This window comes from Dama dama, chromosome 1 (assembly GCF_033118175.1).
Source record: "Dama dama isolate Ldn47 chromosome 1, ASM3311817v1, whole genome shotgun sequence".
NCBI classification, from domain to species: domain Eukaryota; kingdom Metazoa; phylum Chordata; class Mammalia; order Artiodactyla; family Cervidae; genus Dama; species Dama dama.
The window spans coordinates 21,740,347-21,759,498 of record NC_083681.1 but is presented as its reverse complement, the minus strand read 5'-3'; the positions used below and the strand labels follow the sequence as shown (position 1 = coordinate 21,759,498).

Below are 19,152 nucleotides of genomic sequence, written 5' to 3'. Positions count from 1 at the left end.
CATGATCACTTTAAAATGCTATTGGGTTAGCAGCTCAAGAAGCAATCTTTCATAGCCAGTCACTCTAATATTTATAAGAAAACAAAAATGTAGACTAATAGCTTTGAAATCAAAGACTGACATCAGCTATCAGAATCTCTAAGAAATTCCCAATTAAGTCAGATTGGGGGAAGAGTGGTCATTAAATGTGAATTTTCCGTGGTTTACCTTGGCAAGTGGTGAAGAGGCCACATCTTGAAAAAGACTAAGAGGAATTTCTTACCTCTATCACTATTTGGACGCTTATTCACTATTTGGACGCTATTCATGCTAGGGTCTATATCTGTCAGAAAAATAGGAAGACAAATACAATAATAAAGTGGGAACAGTACAATAAAATGGAACCATTATTCAGAAGATAACAAAAGTATTTAAATCTGACAATGATCTATCTATAGGAGGAATCAAAATAATATCTTAATTTAGGTACCTAGTATGAATCTTATTCTACAAACTCAGGTATGCCACAAAAGCCTGTTTATGTATAGATCAAATTAAAATCTACCTTGAGCCCCTATTTAGCCAGGCTTTTAGGAAATGAAATTTTCTTCTTTAATGGAACCCCTGTTTTCTTAGGGTAGAACCAGAACACAGGAGACTTCTGCAATGTCCTCAAAACAGATGAAAGGCTTCTGACCTTCAGTCTCTTGTGATCTCTGCTGACTTTCTTTTATGCCCAGAGTTGTTCTTTGACATCCAGAGGTGCTCTGATTCCTTGCCACTTGTGGGCTGCAAGTTTCTTATTGATGTAAAATAAAAACCTTAGTTCCTAAGAGCAAGCCTCCCCACTTATTCTTTATAACCTCTGGAGTCTTTCTGTTTCATTAGGCACCTCAACTGAGTGGCATATGGTTCCCAGCCAACTCTTAAGGATAACAGATTCTGTCTTCTCCCAGGTTTAAGGGAGTCTTTCCCGTCTGTCTTACCCTTTTTCTTTTGCTAAGATACACCACTTTCTTCTCTCCTGGCTGTTATCATAGGTGCTTATTAAACTCAGAGCTAACCTTGATTTTGGAGTACTTCTGTTTTTAGTTCTATAAAAATGCCTGAGATTAAGAATCACTAAGGAAAGAGAAGTCCTGAATTCTTGCCTAGAGCAAGAGATAGAGGAACTACAAGATTACCAAATCAATTTCAATGAGTTAACCTGATGCACTTAAAAATGTGTTTCTTTTGAGTAATTGTGTGCTGTGTGTTCAAACAACAGAGCACTGCACAGCCATGAGAATGGGCAAGCTAAAACCACATACAGTAATATTGATGTCTCACAAACATAATGCTAAGTGAAAGCAGCCGTGTACAAAAATAGCACATACTGTGGTTACATTTATGAGAAGTACTCAAACAACAAAACTGTTCTGTTTTGTTAGAAGTCAAATAGTGAGAACTAGTGCCTGAAAATGAACACAGGGACACCTGACAAGGTGGTTTTCTGTGAAATCTGGGTGTGAGTCACGTGGGTATGTTCAATTTATAAAAAGTTTTCAGACTGTACTTTTAAGCATTGTACAGTTTATGTATCTTGCATGTCAATTAGAAGTTTAAAAATATGCAAAAAAAAAGTTAAAAAACTACTATGTGTTTAAAGGGGTGATTTTCTTTAATTGCTTTGAAAAAAAGTTTAAAGGTCTAAAGAAAACTCACCCATTTTTTCCAACATAGATTTTTGCTAAATAAATGCAATATTTGACATTAATGAACCTAGAAAATCTTCTTTTATGAAAGAAGGCATAAAAATTGTAAGCATTATGAAAGATGAAAGTTGGTCAGTGGCAAAAGAGATATAATGCACCTTCTGATGACCAATTCTGGGAGATTGCTTATGGGGAAAATTGCTAAGCAACAAATAAACAAATTACAAATGTTTGTTAAGTGTATTTTTCTGGAAGAAGAAAATAACTAGTGTTTCCAACTTCTCTGAGAAGGTTAGAAATACGATTTTAAGAGCTAATGAATAATAAGACCATATAGAAATAAACTTTATTTTTAACTTTAAGAATTAAATGCAGCAGTGACTTCAGCAGGAAAATTAATAGTTATTTGTTGTAAATGAATTGATCTTAGATGATTATAGTAATTAAAAGTAAATTTTGTATTAATTCATTGGCTAAATTTTAGTCCTGCCATATGTATAGAGAAATAAATGTTTCTTTTGCTGACAATAAGCTGGTTTCTAAGCCAAGATATTTCCATCAATATGCCAAATTTCTCCTTAATCTCTTTAATCTCAAAAGAAACATATTTTTTATTTGCATGGTGCTGAAAACTACAAAAACACTCTGAGATAATTACCCCAGTTTTACAGATGTGGATGTTGAAGCTTAGCGATGTTAGGTGATTTGCCCATAATGATACATCTTGCATGTATTTTTGAAACCAGGTGTTTGAATTCCCAATCAATTACCTTTTTCACTATCGGTATACCACTTGTAAAAGAGCCATGAAGTAAAGAAGTGGGTCTGTCTGGGATCCATCCAGGAGGTTTTAATAAAACTATGCTTGACTGTGTCGTTCTTCCTAATAATTTTCACTTCAGGGTTCTTTAGGACACAGTTATGCCAAGGTTTCAGTCATGTGGACCCACATCAGTAACAGGCTGTTGGTATTCCATCTGAATTGACAATCTTAATTTGTTAAAATAAGTATTTTGCATAGTTTAATTTTGTCTCCCATTTTCTTATTGCAGTTCTCCAGAACAGAAGGACAAATGGCTCTCTCTCCTTCAAAGGTAATTTTTTTTAGTATATATTTTTTTATTCTGTAAGGTATAATTACACCTTAATGAATTAAATGAATTAAAGTTTTGTCTGCAAGAGTGTGCCCCAAACTATCCCCCTTCGCCTTAATAGAAATTGTTCATTTGTCCTCAAAATAAGCTGTTTAAACTGTACATTACCTACTGCTTACTATAAGTAATGTTCTCTGATTACATGTATTTCTTTCTTACTAGGAAGGAGAATGTTGAGGTCTGGTTAGATCATTCTAGACAGAAATTAATCAATAATCTTTCCCATCTCTTTCTGTGTTCCCAGCCTACCATTTGGAGCTAACAGTTTCCTCAAAGCATGTATTGTTTCCGTTTCCATACATGGAAGTTTTCTGCTGAGCCCCTCAAAATTTAATTATTATCCCAACCTTTGAACGTATGGACTAAAATGATCAATTGAGACTCATCTCTTATTCCCATAGTCGTTCCGTCCTTCCTCTCTGCTCTCCCTTCCCAAGCATGGAGACAACCAAAGTATACAGCTCAATGAGAAGTGAAAGGCCATTGTTTTAGTTTGGTCTAGTAAAGTAGTATATATGCTCCTGTACTTATCACTGAGATAAGTGCTGAGTGAACAGTCCAGAAAAGGTAGGGAAGTGTTGAGGAGAAAGCATCACCAAGAGATGCCTTAACCAGACTGTGCTTCCCAAACCTCTTTTGAAATGGATCTCCTCTGTTCTTCTTTGTGCCTATGCCTAATGTCCTGAGAAAAAAAATTTTTAATTCTCTTCCAACCCATAATGTAATCTGACTTTGCTGAGTCTTTCCATCTGTCTTTTTTAAAATAGCACATAAATATATTGAAAATATTAGCAAAATAGAATGCTTTAAAAATAAGCCATTAGCAAAATCCATCTGACTCAGTGTTGTTTTGGGTTGTTGTTGCGTTTGATTAGATACATCAATCTAGAGAAAGAAAAGGACTACCCGAAGAGCATTCCCCTCAAAATCTTCGCCAAGGACATTGGGAATTGTGCCTATGTAAGTGTTTCTAAGCCAGAAAATTAAATTCTAAGTCCCTGCATAAGGCAGAACACCTGGATAGAGAGAGAGACAGGTAGGCAGACAGACAGGCTGGGTATGTGCTGTGGAAGGTAGGCATTTAGAAAAATACATTGTGAGAAAGTATATTTTCCTGGGTATCTGTGTATGTTTGTATATATGAGAAGTAACCCTAGAGAAAATGATTTGAGAGAAATTTATATTAACTCAGTATTTAGCATTTACACTTGGTAAGATTATTGCCTGTCAGATATCTCTGTCCTCCTTCTGGCATTATTGCTTCTCTGGATCTTTTCAGTAGCAGCCACAGAGGCTTGTAGTAAAGACATTTCCACAAGGAGATGTTTCCTATTAGTATTAAGCAATTTTTCCAACCTGTCACTTCTTAAGTTGAGAGTGAGTTTTGGAAAGTTCTTCGTTCTTTGAGTTTTTAGGTATTGAATTCCTCAGGTTAATAAATGGATGAGCCAAGAGAGATAACATTTTTAATGAATCAGCACAGTTTTTATCATTTTGGTCAAAATAAAAATTAAGTTTGTTTAGCCCTAGGTGTTATGTGCAATTTTATGACTGAAATATAGTCCAAGGTGTTATCAGTGATGCACAGCATAGAAGTGAGCATTTTTATGACTGTCGATTGTCGCACTTCTCAGCAGCCCTGTTTTATCACTTGTACCCTGCTTGAGTTCGTGATGATATGACACAGTCTTTTGCTCTCTGAAGTTGCTTCGTGGCAAGAGTCTCCTTACAGGGAGCCCTGCTTCCAGAGTGATTTCCCCCAAATAGGAGTGCGTGTATGAGAAGCATTCGTTATCCTTGGCCTTTAGTTATGCACAACTTGTTAGTGAATTCTGCTAATGTGGGAAAAAATAGCCACATGCTCAGTTAAGTCGCTATTATTTTGTTTACTAGCCAAAGAACCCATATCTGCTAAAAATTCATTTGTTTTTTCTTCCAGAGATGCATGCAAGAAAAAAAAAAGTCCTATAATTACTATTTTGAGCATACATACCTAGTATTAAGAAAAATCATTATTTTAGAAACCAGACACTTTGGGAGTGATTATTAGTATTATAGGATAGATCTTTCTGATACTATGATAGGATAGTCTTTCTGACAAACACTGAGCTTCCCCTGTTCATTTCTGATACTTTTGCTTAATCCTTAATCCTTGAAACTATAAGGAACGCAGTTTGAAATCAGTTTATGATATGATATATGAACGAATTTCAAAGCAATTTATTATTATATTTATAGAGAATAAATACAATGATAGATAAGTGATGAGTTATCAGTGGATTTCACTTAGCTTTATTTTTAGATCATTCTGTTTCCATTTATTTTACTTATTTGTGCCATTTAAGCCTTATCAGGGACACAGCACTAATTGCTTATTTATCTGATAATTAGAATATGTAAAATCTACCTATGTGCACAGTAAATACTTCTTTAATGTTTATTTTATAATGGAGTATAGTTGAGTGATTTAACAGTGTTGTGCTAGTTTCAAGCGTACAGCAAAGTAATTCAGTTTACATACACATGTATCTATACTTTCTCAAATTCTTTTCCCTCTTAGTTTATTAAAGACTATTGAGCAGAGTCCCTTGTGCTATATAGTAGGTCCTTGTTGGTTATCTGTTTTAAATATTGCAGTGTGTATGTGTCATCCCAAACTCCCAATATTTATTTCTTTTTTGATAGCATAGCATTGTCTGATTTTTAAGTAATGTCTTATAATGCAGTGAACTCTACAGGTAATCTCATTAATTCTGTTTCTCTTGTTGTGAACTATTTCTTTTTAATCAGTAATCTCTCAGTGTAGTTGAGCATTTAACACAGGGATATTATAGATACTGTATTCAGTAGCAGAGTTGGTAACAGCATTGAATTTTCTAAAATGTTCGGTTTATTTGCCAGACTCTTTGGTTTTAAGGCCTCTTCACATTTCAGCAGTGAAAATCTCAGCAGCCACAGTGCCTGACATACAGAAAGTGCTCAATAAATAGTGTTTTTTTATTCCAAACTTTAAATGTCTTTTGTAACCAGTTCTTATTCTGATTTTACCTAAACTGACTTTTTACCATACAAAGAAATGAAAACCCACACTGTCAAACAGTGCTCAGAAAAAAATAGAAAGTAGTCTAATGTTCTCCCTTGTTTATTGCATGTTGCTCTATGGAAATAGTCATAGACATGATGCAGAGGACCAGCCTCTCTGACTTTTTTGTTTGGTTTCGAGAGTGGTCCATGTAATCTCTCTGAACTATATTTATTCTTTTTCTTTCTGGCTGAAGGTTTCATATTTTGAGTCATATTTTAAGAGGAAGAGATGTTTTATTAAAAGGAATAATATAAAAATTGAATGAAAATAAATTATAATCAAGGATTTGTGTTCTACCTAAGTGGTACTTTGTCAACACTTGAAATCAAGATTTGCCTGTGGATAATCATTTGACAATAATTATTTGTTCCCCCAGTTTAAAATCCTTTATTTATATCTGCATTTCTTTTTTTCTCCACAGTCTAAAACTATAACAGTAACGAATTCAGATACAGCAAATGAAGTTATCAACATGTCACTACCAATGCTAGGGATAACTGTAAGTTACTCTGCTAGATATTCTTAATTAAAAACAAACTTGGATGCTTTGTGCTTAGCCCCTCAGTTGTGTCCGACTCTTTGCAACACCATGGACTGTAGACCGCCAGGCTCATCTGTCCATGGGGATTCTCCAGGCAAGAATACTGGAGTGGGTTGCCATGCCCTCCCTCCAGGGGATCTTCCCAACCCAGGGATTGAACCCAGGTCTCACTCACTGCAGGTGATTCTTTACCATCTGAGCCACCAGGGAAGCCCTTTATCTGATACTTTAGATTATTATAAATACTATCCCTTCCATCATAAGACAGCTGATTCTCAGAGGTACAAAAGTCATATTTTGTTCCCAAAAATATGGAAAATAATGACAACAGTTTTCTATTCTTTTTGAGAGTTTTGTTTTCTTTTGAATTGAACTATAATTGAATTACAATATTGTATTAGTTTCAAGTGTACAACATAGTGATTTATGTTTTTATGGATTATACTCCATATCAGTTCAGTTCAGTTCAGTCTCTCAGTAGTGTCCAACTCTTTGCAACCCCATGAATCGCAGCACACCAGGCCTCCCTGTCCATCACCAGCTCCCAGAGTTTACTCAAACTCATGTCCATTGAGTCAGTGATGCCATCCAACCATCTGATCCTCTGGCATCCCTTTCTCCTCCCGCCCTCAATCTTTCCCAGCATCAGCATGTTTTCAAATGAGTGAGTTCTTTGCATCAGGTGGCCAAAGTATTGGAGTTTCAGCTTCAACATCAGTCCTTCCAGTGAACACCCAGAACTGATTTCCTTTAGGATGGACTGGTTGGGTCTCCTTGCAGTCCAAGGGACTGTCAAGAGTCTTCCCCAACACCACCGTTCAAAAGCATTGATTCTTCAGCATACAGTTACTGTAAAATATTAGCTATATTCCCTGTGCTATACATTGCATCCATGTATCTTAGTTTATTCATACCTAGTAGTTTTACACCTCGTAATCCCCTTCACCTACCTTGCCCTTCCCCCTAATCTTCTACTAATTGGTAACAGTAGTTTGTTCTTGCTATGTCTGTTCTTCTTTTGCTGTATCTTTTCATTTGGGATGGGTTTTTTGGGGTTTTTTTTTTTTTTTTTTTGGGATTTTACATATGAATGAGTGCATGCAGTATTTGCCCTTCTCTGTCTTAACTTATTTCAGTAAGCACAATACCCTCCAGGTCTGTCTATGCTGTGTTGCAAATGACAAAATTTTCATTTTTATTTATGGCTGAGTAGCATTCCATTATTTATACACACATATACCACATATTCTTCATCCATTTATCTATTGATTGACATTTGGATTGCTTCAATATCTAGGCTATTATAAGCAATGACACTGTGAACATTGGGGTGTATATATCTTTTCAAATTAGTGTTTCTGTTTTCTTTGAATATATACGCGGGAGTGGGATGACTGAATCTCATGGTAGTTGTAGTTTTTTGAGGAACCTCCATACTGTTTTCCACCAGGGCTGCACCAGTTTACATTTTCACCAGCAATGTACAAAGATTCTTTTTTCTCTGCATCTTTGAACACTTTTGTTATTTGTGGTTGTTTTGCTGATAGCCTTTTTTTGTTTTGTTTTTGCATTTGAATGTCCAGTTATTCCAATAACAGTTGTTAGTATTTATTTCTTTAGCTGCATTGGATCTTAGCTGTGACATAGGGGCTCTCTAGAGTCGCACAGGCTCAGAGCGTGCAGGCTTCAGTAGTTGCTGTGCATAGGCTACTTTCTTTGTGGCAGGTGGAATCTTAGTTTCCTGACCAGGGATCAAACCCACACCTCCTGTATTTGCAAGCCGGATTCTTAATCAGTGGCCACCAGAGAAGTCCTGATAACCTTTCTTAAAGGTGTGAGGTAATATCTCATTGTTTTGATTTGCATTTCTCTGATAATTAGTGATGTTGGTCATCTTTTCTTGTGCCTGTTAGCTAGCCACCTGCAAGTCATCTTTGGAAAAATGTCTGTTCAGGTCTTCTGCCCATTTGAGAGTTGGATTGGTTTTTTGATATTGATTTGTATGAGCTGTGTAAATATGGATTTAAATCCCTTATTGGTCATATCATTTCCAAATATCTTCTCCCATTCTGTAGGTTATCTTTTTGTTTTGTCACTGGTTTCCTTTGCTATGCCAAAGATTCTACTAATTTAATGAGATCTTATTTCTTTATTTTTGTTTTTATTCATTTTGCCTTAGGAGATAGATCCAAAAAAAAACATTGTTATGATTTTAAAAGTGTTCTGCTTATGTTCTCTTCTAGGAGTTTTTGTTTTTCAGTTCTTGACCTTTAGGCCTTCAATCCATTTTGAATTTATTTTTGTTCATGTTAGGGGAAATATTCTTATTTCATTTTTCACATGTAGCTGTCTTTGTTTTCCCAATACCACTTATTGAAGAGACTTCATTTTCCCTGTTGTATATTCTTTCATTCTTTGTTGTAGACTAATTGACCATGTACATGTGAGTTTATTTCTGGGTCCTCTATTCTGTTGCATTAATCTTTGTGTGTATTTTTGTGCCAATATCATAACAGTTGTGATTACTATAGCTTTTTAGTATCATTTGAAGTCAAGGAGCATTTTTTTTTCCCAAGATTGCTTTGGCTATCTGAGGTCTTTTGTGGTTCCATACAAATTTTAGGATTATTTATTCTAGTTCTGTGAAAAAAATGTGTGTATTTTGATAGCGTGTGAATGCATGCATGCATGCTAAGTCGCTTTAGTCGTGTCTGACTTTGTGACCTTATGGACCATAGCTCTCCAGGCTCCTCTGTCCATGGGATTCTCCAGGCAACAATACTGGAGTGGGTTGCCACGCCCTCCTCTAGGGAATCTTCCCAACCCAGGGATCAAACCTGCATCTCTCATGTTTCCTGCATTGGCAGGTGGGTTTCTTACCACTAGTGTCACCTGGGAAGCCCATATTTTGATAAGGATTACATTTAAGATGTCTGTTCTTTGGGTAGTATGGCCATTTTAACAATATTAGTTCTTCCATTCAATGAACAAGAGTTATTTTGTCATTTATTTATATCATCTTCAGTTTCTTCTATTGATACTATATAGTTTTCAATGTATAGGTCTTTCACCTGGAACAGTAAAGTTTTAATATTAGCTTAATATTGAGCGCTCTTCTTCCATTCCCATTTTATAACTTGTGTTAACTAAAAAGCGTAAGTTTAGACTACAGTATTAGAATGATAATGTGCATTTTAGTATTATATGCTATACATATACAGTTAGGGTTTTTTGATATAAAATTCTTAATAGAAAGTTTCAACCTCTTTCCCCTCTTTTCACTTTTCACTATGTAACTATTATTTTCCTCTCTTCACTTGTCACTATGTAACTGTTATTTTCCTATCTCCTCTCCTGGTTCTTCCTTACCTGATTATTCACTTATTATACCAAGACTCAATCAGTCTTAGAATGATGGATTCTGAAGGATTTTCTGTACAATAGAATTTTTACATAAAGAACATACAGTTAGTAACCATATTCAGTGGCTGCAGGTCCAAAAGATGAGGTTGATGCTACCTCCAAATGAACTGGTAAATTTAAAAATAAACTTTGCATTAGACCATGGATTTTAAAGGATTTTAGCATGCACACCACATTTTCCCTTGTTTTGCTTTTAGCTTCTGCTTCTTTCTGTTTCATGGGGCAGTGGTGAGTTTTTGAAATTTTATTAATAGAGAAGATTGGAATGTTTGAGGATGAGGTAGGGAAAGAGAGTTGGAAAGTTCTCATGTTCTCCCTACCAGTATATAAAAACCACATAGTGGGTATTTGTATTCAAGAAAATGCCTCTCAGAAGGATAGAGCTAAAGGAAGCACTTGAACAACATCATTTCTTGAGTGAGATTTTCCATAAGTATAAAAATGTAGTGTTGCTAAGATGTATTAAAGACATGCCATAGTCTTAACTGTTTCTGTGTGCTTTTACACATTGCAATTATAAGCCCTTAAAAACTCAGGGCAACCAAAATTGAGAATAATAATAAGTCAGATTTATTTTAGTTAAATTTAATAGTATATTTAAGATATAATTAAATATATATGCACTGGATAAAGCAGACACCTCTGCATTGATTTCTTATATAAGCTTATATTATACATTAGAAGAGAATAAATAGTTTAAAGGGAAAGGGGAGAGATTAATTAATTAATGACATTTGTTTTCTTATTTATGCTTTTCTTCTGGATAAAGTGATCAGTCTCATCATACCAAAAATATTTCTGTTCAGTATAATTAGGAATTCAGGCTGTTTGGTTGTTAGGTGGTTAGGATGGAGACTGTAAAGTGTTTTCAAACACTACAAAAAAAGAAAGGATTTTTACTAAATTGCCCTTCCTGTTTGCAATAAAGTTTTTTGACTAGGAGACAGTGAAGGACATGATGGAGTAGGGGAGGGCAGTGGGAGATATAATCTCTTTGCCAGGACCCTCCATTATAAGCTCAGGGTCATGATTTTTAATTAGAAGATAAAGGTAAGAATATTAAATATTGCCCATCTGTTCTAGTTTCATTTAAAACATTTTTGCTTTATCCTCTTCTAAAGGATACAGCAAAGTCTGTATAATTTAATATTGTTTCTTTCAAGTGGGATTTTAAATATTGCTGGGTTGTAATTCTACTAGTGAACAGTTTCATTGTTCCCCATAACTGGGCCTATTCTCTAGCCAGAGTTCTTGTCCTTTCTGTCCCCAGGACTGGACTCACCCAAAGTAAAGCCAGTGTAGACTGTGCCAGCTACCTGTCTCTCTCCTCAGAGCCCCATAGTCATTCTTCTCCTTCCACTCAGAAGCAGCTAAACTAATAGCCTTTGAGATTTTACTTTTTCATCACAGACACAGCAAGGTTGTAGCTTTCTGGATATAAAGCTGTCTTTGCAGGGGCATGTTGTAGATTAAATCCAATATTCTTTGAGAAGTTCAGAGAAGCAGAAGTTAGAACTCTGAAGAAGATTGGTTAACCTTTCCGAAAACCAAGAAGTTTCTTCTTACTTTGTGAAAGAGCATATATATGATTTCATATTCTGTGGGCTATCCATAATAGTGAGGGCCTGATTCTGTTATAGTCGGTGGATCCCTCCTCATCACTAGGTAAAAATGAGTCCTCTGTTAGGGTTTAGAGAGGGAGAGATGGGTTATAGAATCAGCATTACCATCTTCAAAAGCCATATCCACCCACTATGAAGCTTAAAAGCATTTATATTGCCCCCCCCTTTTTTTTGCAAAACATAAAAATGCCCAAAAAATGTATTCGCATTCATTTACCAAATGTGAAGAATTACTGTTAATTCTTTTATCTCTAAGGGCTCTGAGAGAGAGTACCAGTTATGGGTCAATTCTGGCAAAGAAGAGGCACCATACCCACTTATTGGTAAGTTTCTATGAAGATCTGAGACAGAATTGATTGTGAATTAATTCCAAATGTCTCAGCAAATTGACTATATAGTCCTAAGCTTAAATACTATTAAATATTAAATCTTCTATAATATTCATGTGTTAATTTAATAGATGCCTATCAAGTGTTTTCTATGTGCCAGACAAATGATATCTCTTTATTCGAGCAGCTAATGATATCGTTGGAAAAAGAAATGTGAATTTTCCTCCTTTTTTTTTCTTTACAAAGAGAACTATCTTGTCAACTTTTTAAAAATTTTTTCTGAAAAAGGCAATATATGTTGTTACTCCTTTTCCATATATATTTATTTTTCATGTTTAGATTTTTAATTTCCTGTTCCCTTTCCTACCTACTACTTGCCTCTGTGGAAAACTATGATCCAATCATGCCTCAGTCGGTCAGTGAGTATTTAACATCTGCCCTGCACCAGGAACTTTTGTAGGCATCATAAAGACAATGAAATTAAGCCACTTAGATTCCTAAATATCCTCATTGACTAACTTGGCAGTAACTACTACCTTTACTAACTACTTTGCTGTTTCTGTAGTCAAATTGTCCAGCATTTGAAGAATTATTGATAAATGATTTATCACCTCACCTTATTTAAGTTGATTTCGCTAAAAAATATTCTTGATAAGTGAGGTCATTCAGTGTGGTTAACAGAAAAAAACCGATTACATTAAAGGAGAGAATCTGTAGCAGATACTGAGATGATAACCATAGTTGATGAGAGTTCTGTTAATAATTTTTAAATGCTTACTACCTGCCAGACATTGTGCAAAGCATATTATATGAGTTATCTCATGTTCTCCTTTCATTTACCTGTGTAGATCACTACTGTGTAATTCAGGTTTCAAGCAATCTGAGTAATCTGAAATCAAACTTTTCTGTGAAATGTATGTTCTCAGACTTAAAACAAGTCATTATGCACATAGCTGGGGACAAAAACTTCATTGCATTTCCAGTTTCTTAATGTTGACATTTTATAAAAGTCAGTAAGCAACAAGTAAAGCTGGGATTAAAAGCCAAATGAGTACTTAAAATAATTGCTTTAATAAAATATATTAATTTAATTAAAACTGTTCAGATGGTAACTCTCAGGCTTAAAACAGCTTTAAGCTTCATTTCTAACTCTCACTAAAAAAACCATGGGACATGAAACATGATTGTTCCTTAACAACAGTTCTCCACTTCATATTTTAAGATGCCTTGCAAACTTCAATTGTATATTAGCTATTGGCTATTTTGATAAATTGACTTGGCTTTATTGCTGTCATAGAAGTCCTTTTTTTTTTTTTTTTTTTTTTTTTGCCTTAATCCCTGGAAGTTGCTGTGGTACTTGATGTTAATGGAGCATTGACAATGTATGCCTATGCCAGATGGAAAGAAAAGAGTTCACGGAGTTACATTCAGTGAGAAATAAGGGATACAAGAGAATTTACTCTCTTTAAAAAGTAAACTAGATCTGCAGCACAATGGCACTTGAGGAATAATTGAGAAAATGCAGCTGCTTAAAAGTACTAAAGAACAAAAAAATCATGTTGCAGTCAGATGCAGAGTCGACGTAGAGTTTAGTTTTTCTAGTTTGAAAATTACTTTTTAAATCTTGTCTCTGTGTTTCTAATACCCTGCAGTCTTCCTTCTAATTCTTGCCTTTGAATAACGACCTCAGAGTGCAGTAGTGGGAAGGAAACATCAATCAAACAAACCAGTCCTTTCGCTATTGAGTGACTAATTATATAACTAATAAAAAGTATAAAATGTCTTTTTTAGAAAGATATCTTGTGTTGAATAACGGTAATAATAGTGATGCCTGAAATATATAGTTTTTGCCCTTATTATTTAAAAAATATGAATTCTAAGGTTTACTTATTTGGTCCTTATAATGCTATGTGATAGGTAGGGTAAATATTTTAAGTCATGGATTTAAGTCTGAGAGAGGTCAAGAATTGACTGAAAATTTACAGAATACAGTTAATGTCAAAGGAGAGACTAGAGTGCCTTTAAATATGTTCGCAGATGTGAGCATAGTCAACATTATGCAACTCACAGACTAATCTGTGCATTCCCAAACAAGATACTCTTTAAAGACATTTTTTTCTCTTTGCTTTCTTCCCTCCGCACTCCAAAAATAAACGACTCTGGCTGGGCCACCTGCATCATGCACTGGTCTCCAGCTGTGAGAGTGTGCGTGGTGATCATTAAGTCAACAAAAGGATTCTTTATACCAAAAGTCCCAGGAGCAAATTGCAGTACATTCCAGTATGTAGCACACACATTCACAGTGTCAGTCTGCCTAAAGTCTACACTTAGACGTTTTTTTCTCTCTGTAGGGCATGAATATCCCTATGGAATTAAAATGAGCCATCTTCGAGACACTGCACTCCTGACACAAGGATCAAAGGACTCCTCCACCCCTTCCAACTTCCAAGAGCCCTTCCTCATGGAGCAGCTGCCCCGAGAGATGCAGTGTCAGTTCATCCTGAAGCCCAGCCGCCTGGCGGTGACCCAGCAGCTGAGTGGTGAGTTTTCTCCTCCCTCATAGAGCCTTTCTTAGCAAAACTTTTCATTCCTAAAAGCAAAAGAAGTTCTTGGCCTTTCAGCCAGATGAAATATTTTTTCTTTTAAATTTGCAAAGTGTTTTGAAGGAAAGATGGAGTTTTAGATGATGGTTTTAGAAATTAGTGGTAGGACTGAATGGCTTGTAATCAGCAGTTAATAACTGCAGTAGAGTCTGTTCCTTCTTTCTTCGCTCTTCTTTCCCCTTTAACCTTATGTCCACTGCAGAGTCAAAGGCACCAGTCTATGCTGCAGGTGCTTCAATGCTTCCTTTGTACTGTAATACATTGCACTGTGTGTTCCCCCAAATGGTCACCTTATAAAAAGGAGGCTGTCAGTGATGCGTGTCAGGAGACTCTAATGCCCGACCTGGATCCTGCTACTGATAGGTACGTAAAGATTGCAACGATTTCCACAGAAATCTCTTGGTATTCTGCTAATCCCTCTGAATGTAGCCATCCCTTATCCACCCCATAATAAAGACTCCAGAATGGTAAAAATGATATTCAACATAGGAGGACCATCATTAATTTACTCTAACTCAGGTTTGAGCTTTACACCTCATCTGAAAGTAATATTGTGAAAAAAATAGAAGAAAATATATCATGCCAAAAAGTGTTGAGTGGGGTAGTGGAAAATTGGTGCTTAATTTTTGTAGCTGCTTTTGTTGGTTTGAGAAAACTGGAGAAACCTGTGAACAGTGGCCGTTGTTTTATACTCATCCCCCAACACGTGCATGTCCAGCACTGTCCCTTTCTGTTGATGACCTAGCCTTAGATTTTATACTTCATTGAAGTCATTGGTCTAAAACTCCTTAATATTGCTGACATTGCGTGCAGGCAGGCTCAGTCATGTCCACCTCTTTGCGACCCCATGGACTGTAAGCCATCAGGCTCCTCTGTCCATAGAATTTTCTAGGCAAAAATATTAGAGGTGGGTTGCCATTTCCTACTCCAGCGGATCTTCCCAACCCAGGGATCCAGCCCATGTCTCCTGTAGTGGCAGGCAGATTGTTTACCACTGTGCCACCTGGGAAGCCCTGATCTTGCTGATAGCAGCTATAAAAACTGATCTTGCCTTTGCCCCAGTCCTCCTCCCTCCAGCAGTGGTAAATTGAGGTTTTGAACTCTAAGGCTATTTACTCACATCTTTGGGCCATTTTGAGGGGGTATTATAGACATGTTACAGTTTTCTAACCTCTAAAATATGAGCTCCTTGAAGGTGGAGAGTTTGGTCTGTTTTGTTTACTGCTATATTCCCAGCACCTGGAACAGTTTCTGCGTACATAAAAAAGTGTCCAATAAATATTTGTTGAATGAATTTATTAATAGGTCTGTTGTTAGTGCTTATTAAAGTTACAAAAGGAATGTTGCCTTTATATCTAAGATGAGAATATTATTTTACTCTTCTACCTTTATTACTCATGTTTTTCAAAACTGTTTCTGTGGGTACCTTGTTAATAAAATAAAATAAAATAAGTGTATTTTAACTAATTGGACAAAAATAATCAGGAGTCAAGAATCCTGAAGGTTTTACTCATTTCTGCCAACAATTTGATTAGTTAATTGTAAGCAGCCTTTAGTTATTAATCCTCTGCTTCTCCCTGTTAAAGGTTAAGATAATAATAGTTGCAGCTATAAAATGATTCATAATAAATGGAGTAACTATAGATCAATGGTGACAACTACCTGTGTAGCTAAACAATTAATATGTGAACCAGTTTTGTATGTTTTTTTAATACAGAGGATTTTGAGAGCAACTACTCTGGAAACCACTTAGATCAGGGATCAACAGACTTTCTCTGTAAAGGACCAGGTAGTAAAATTTGCAAGTCAGCAGACAAAACTGAGAATATCATGTGGGTACTTACATAACAAGACAGAAAACAAGTTCACAAAATTTTTACAGATGATATTCAATATGTAGTAATATTTGAGTACGTGCATGCTCACTCAATCATGTCCAATCTTTGCAACCGCATGTACTATAGCCTGCCATTCTCCTCTGTCCAGAGATTTTCCAGGCAAGAATACTGGAACAGGTTGCCATTTCCTCCTCCAGGGGACCTTCCCGACCCAGGGATTGAACCCACGTCTTCTGTATCGGCAGGTGGATTCTTTACCACTGTCCCACCTAGGAAGCCCATAATTGAGTACAATTTTATGTAATACAGATATACTAATGAAAATAATTCTTTTGGGGAAATAACATTTCACTTAATTGGGGTTCAAAATTAGTATTCCAGGTTGGGAAGATCCCCTGGAGAAGGGCATGGCAACCCACTCCAGTATTCTTGTCTGGACAGTATTCTTGCAGGGCAGGCTACAGTCCATGGGGTCACAAAGAGTCAGACGGGACTGAGAGACTCAGCACAGCACAGCACACATCATAATTAAATGTAAGATATTCTGATGTAATGATATTTTATACGTTTAATGATCTTTGAAAATACCCTTTCACACACATAGGTGCTGCCAAATACTGATGTATCATTCTACAAGTATATAACTTTTTAAATTTTTATTGGAGTACAGTTGCTTTGCATCATTGTATTAGTTTCTACTATACAGCAAAGTGAATCAGCTGTACATATACATTTATCCCCTCTCTTTTTATTTCTTTCCCATTTGCATCACCACAGAGCATTGAGTAGAGTTATAGATTCTCATTGGTTATCTACTTTATACACAGTGTCAATAGTTTATATATGTCAATCCCAATCTCCCAGTTCATCACACCCAACCTTCCCCCTTGGTATCCATATGTTTATGCCCTACATCTATGTTTTTATTTCTGCTTAAATAAGATCATCTATACCAATTTCTTCAGATTTCACTTATATGTATTAATATACAATATTTGTTTTACACTTTCTGACATACTTCATCCCGTATGACAGCCTCTAGTTTATCCACGTCTCTGCAAATGACCCAGTTGTGTTCCTATTTATGCCTGAGTAATATTTTTCTGGGCTTCAAAATCACTGCAGATGGTGATTGCAGCCATGAAATTAAAAGACACTTACTCCTTGGAAGGAAAGTTATGACCAACCTAGACAGCATATTAAAAAGCAGAGACATAACTTTGTCAATAAAGTCCATCTAGTCAAGGCTATGATTTTTCCAGTGGTCATGTATGGATGTGAGAGTTGTACTACAAAGAAAGCTGAGCACTGAAGAATTGATGCTTTTGAACTGTGGTGTTGGAGAAGACTCTTGAGAGTCCCTTGGACTGCAAGGAGATCCAACCAGTCCATCCTAAAGGAGATCAGTCCTGGTGTTCATTGGAAGGACTGATGTTTCAACATCAGTTTCAGCTTCAGCTGAAACTCCAGTACTTTGGCCACCTGATTCGAAGAGCTGGCTCATTGGAAAAGATCCTGATGCTGAGAAAGATTGAGGGTAGGAGGAGAAGGGGACAACAGAGGATGAGATGATTGGATGGCATCACCATCTCAATGGACATGAGTTTGGGTGGACTCCGGGAGTTGGTGATGGACAGGGAGGCCTGGCGTGCTGCGGTTCATGAGGTCACAAAGAGTCGGACATGACTGAGCAACTGAACTGAACCGAACTGAACTGAACTGAATATTCCATTGGTAGCTCAGCTGGAAGGAATCCATTGGTAGCTCAGCTGGTAAAGAATCCACCTGCAATGCAGGAGACCCCAAGTTCGATCCCTGGATTGGAAAGATCCCCTGGAAAAGGAATAGGCTACCTATTCCAGTATTCATGGGCTTTCCTGGTGACTCAGACAGTAAAGAATCCGCCTGCATTGGGGGAGACCTGGGCTTGATCCCTGGGTTGGGAAGGTCCCCTGGAGAAGGGCATGGCAACCCACTCCAGTATTCTTGCCTGGAGAATCTCCATGGACAGAGGAGCCTGGTGGGCTACAGTCTTGGGGGTCACAAAGAGTCGGACACAGAGCGCCTAAGCACTAAGTAATCCTTTTGTATATATGCACCATATCTTCTTTATCCACTCCTCTCTTGGTGGACATTTAGGTTTCTTCCATGTCCTGCCTATTGTAAATAATGCTGCTGTGAACCTTGGGGTGCGTGTATCTTTTTGAATTATGGTTTTCTCCAGATAGCACCTTAGTGGAATTGCTAGGTCACGTGGTAGTTCTGTTTTTAGTGTTTTAAGGAACTTCCATACTGTTCTCCACGGTGGCTGTATCAATTTACATTTCCACCAACATCGCAAGAGGCTTCCCTTTTCTCCATATCCTCTCCAGCATGTATTGTTTATAGATTTTGTGATGATAGCCATTCTAACCAGTGTGAGGTAACGACTTTTGTAGTTTTGATTTGCATTTCTCTAATAATTAGTGTTGTCGAGCATCTTTTCATGTGTTTGTTGGCTATCTGTATGTCTTCTTTGGATAAATGTCTATTTAGACCTTGTACCCATTTTTTGACTGGGTTGTTTGTTTTTTTATATTGAGCTGAATGAATTGCTTATATATTTTAGAGATTGTCTTTTCTTGTCAGTTTCTTCACTTGCAAATGTTTTCTCCCATTCTAAGGGTTGTCTTTTTGTCTTGTTTATGGTTCCCTTTGCTGTTCAAATGCTTTTCAATATACCTAGGTCCCATTTGTTAATTTTTGTTTTTATTTTCGTTACTGTAGGAGGTGGGTCAAAAAAGGTTTTGCTGTAATTTATTCAAAGGGTGTTCTGCCTGTTTTCCTCTAAGAGTTTTATAGTGTCTGGCCTTATATCAGATCTTTTATCCATTTTATTTCTGTG

At 36.5% G+C, this 19,152-nt stretch overlaps 1 protein-coding gene across 1 annotated transcript in view; it reads left to right on the top strand.

Annotated features, from left to right (window-relative positions):
* Positions 1–19,152, top strand: part of ARHGAP20 (Rho GTPase activating protein 20) — a 193,197-nt gene that overhangs the window by 137,465 nt on the left and 36,580 nt on the right. Inside the window, exons 5-9 of the mRNA XM_061144425.1 lie at positions 2,726–2,767; positions 3,703–3,787; positions 6,334–6,411; positions 11,755–11,821; positions 14,179–14,367. Coding sequence (XP_061000408.1) covers positions 2,726–2,767; positions 3,703–3,787; positions 6,334–6,411; positions 11,755–11,821; positions 14,179–14,367 — 461 coding nt within the window. The remainder of the gene's footprint in view (positions 1–2,725; positions 2,768–3,702; positions 3,788–6,333; positions 6,412–11,754; positions 11,822–14,178; positions 14,368–19,152) is intronic.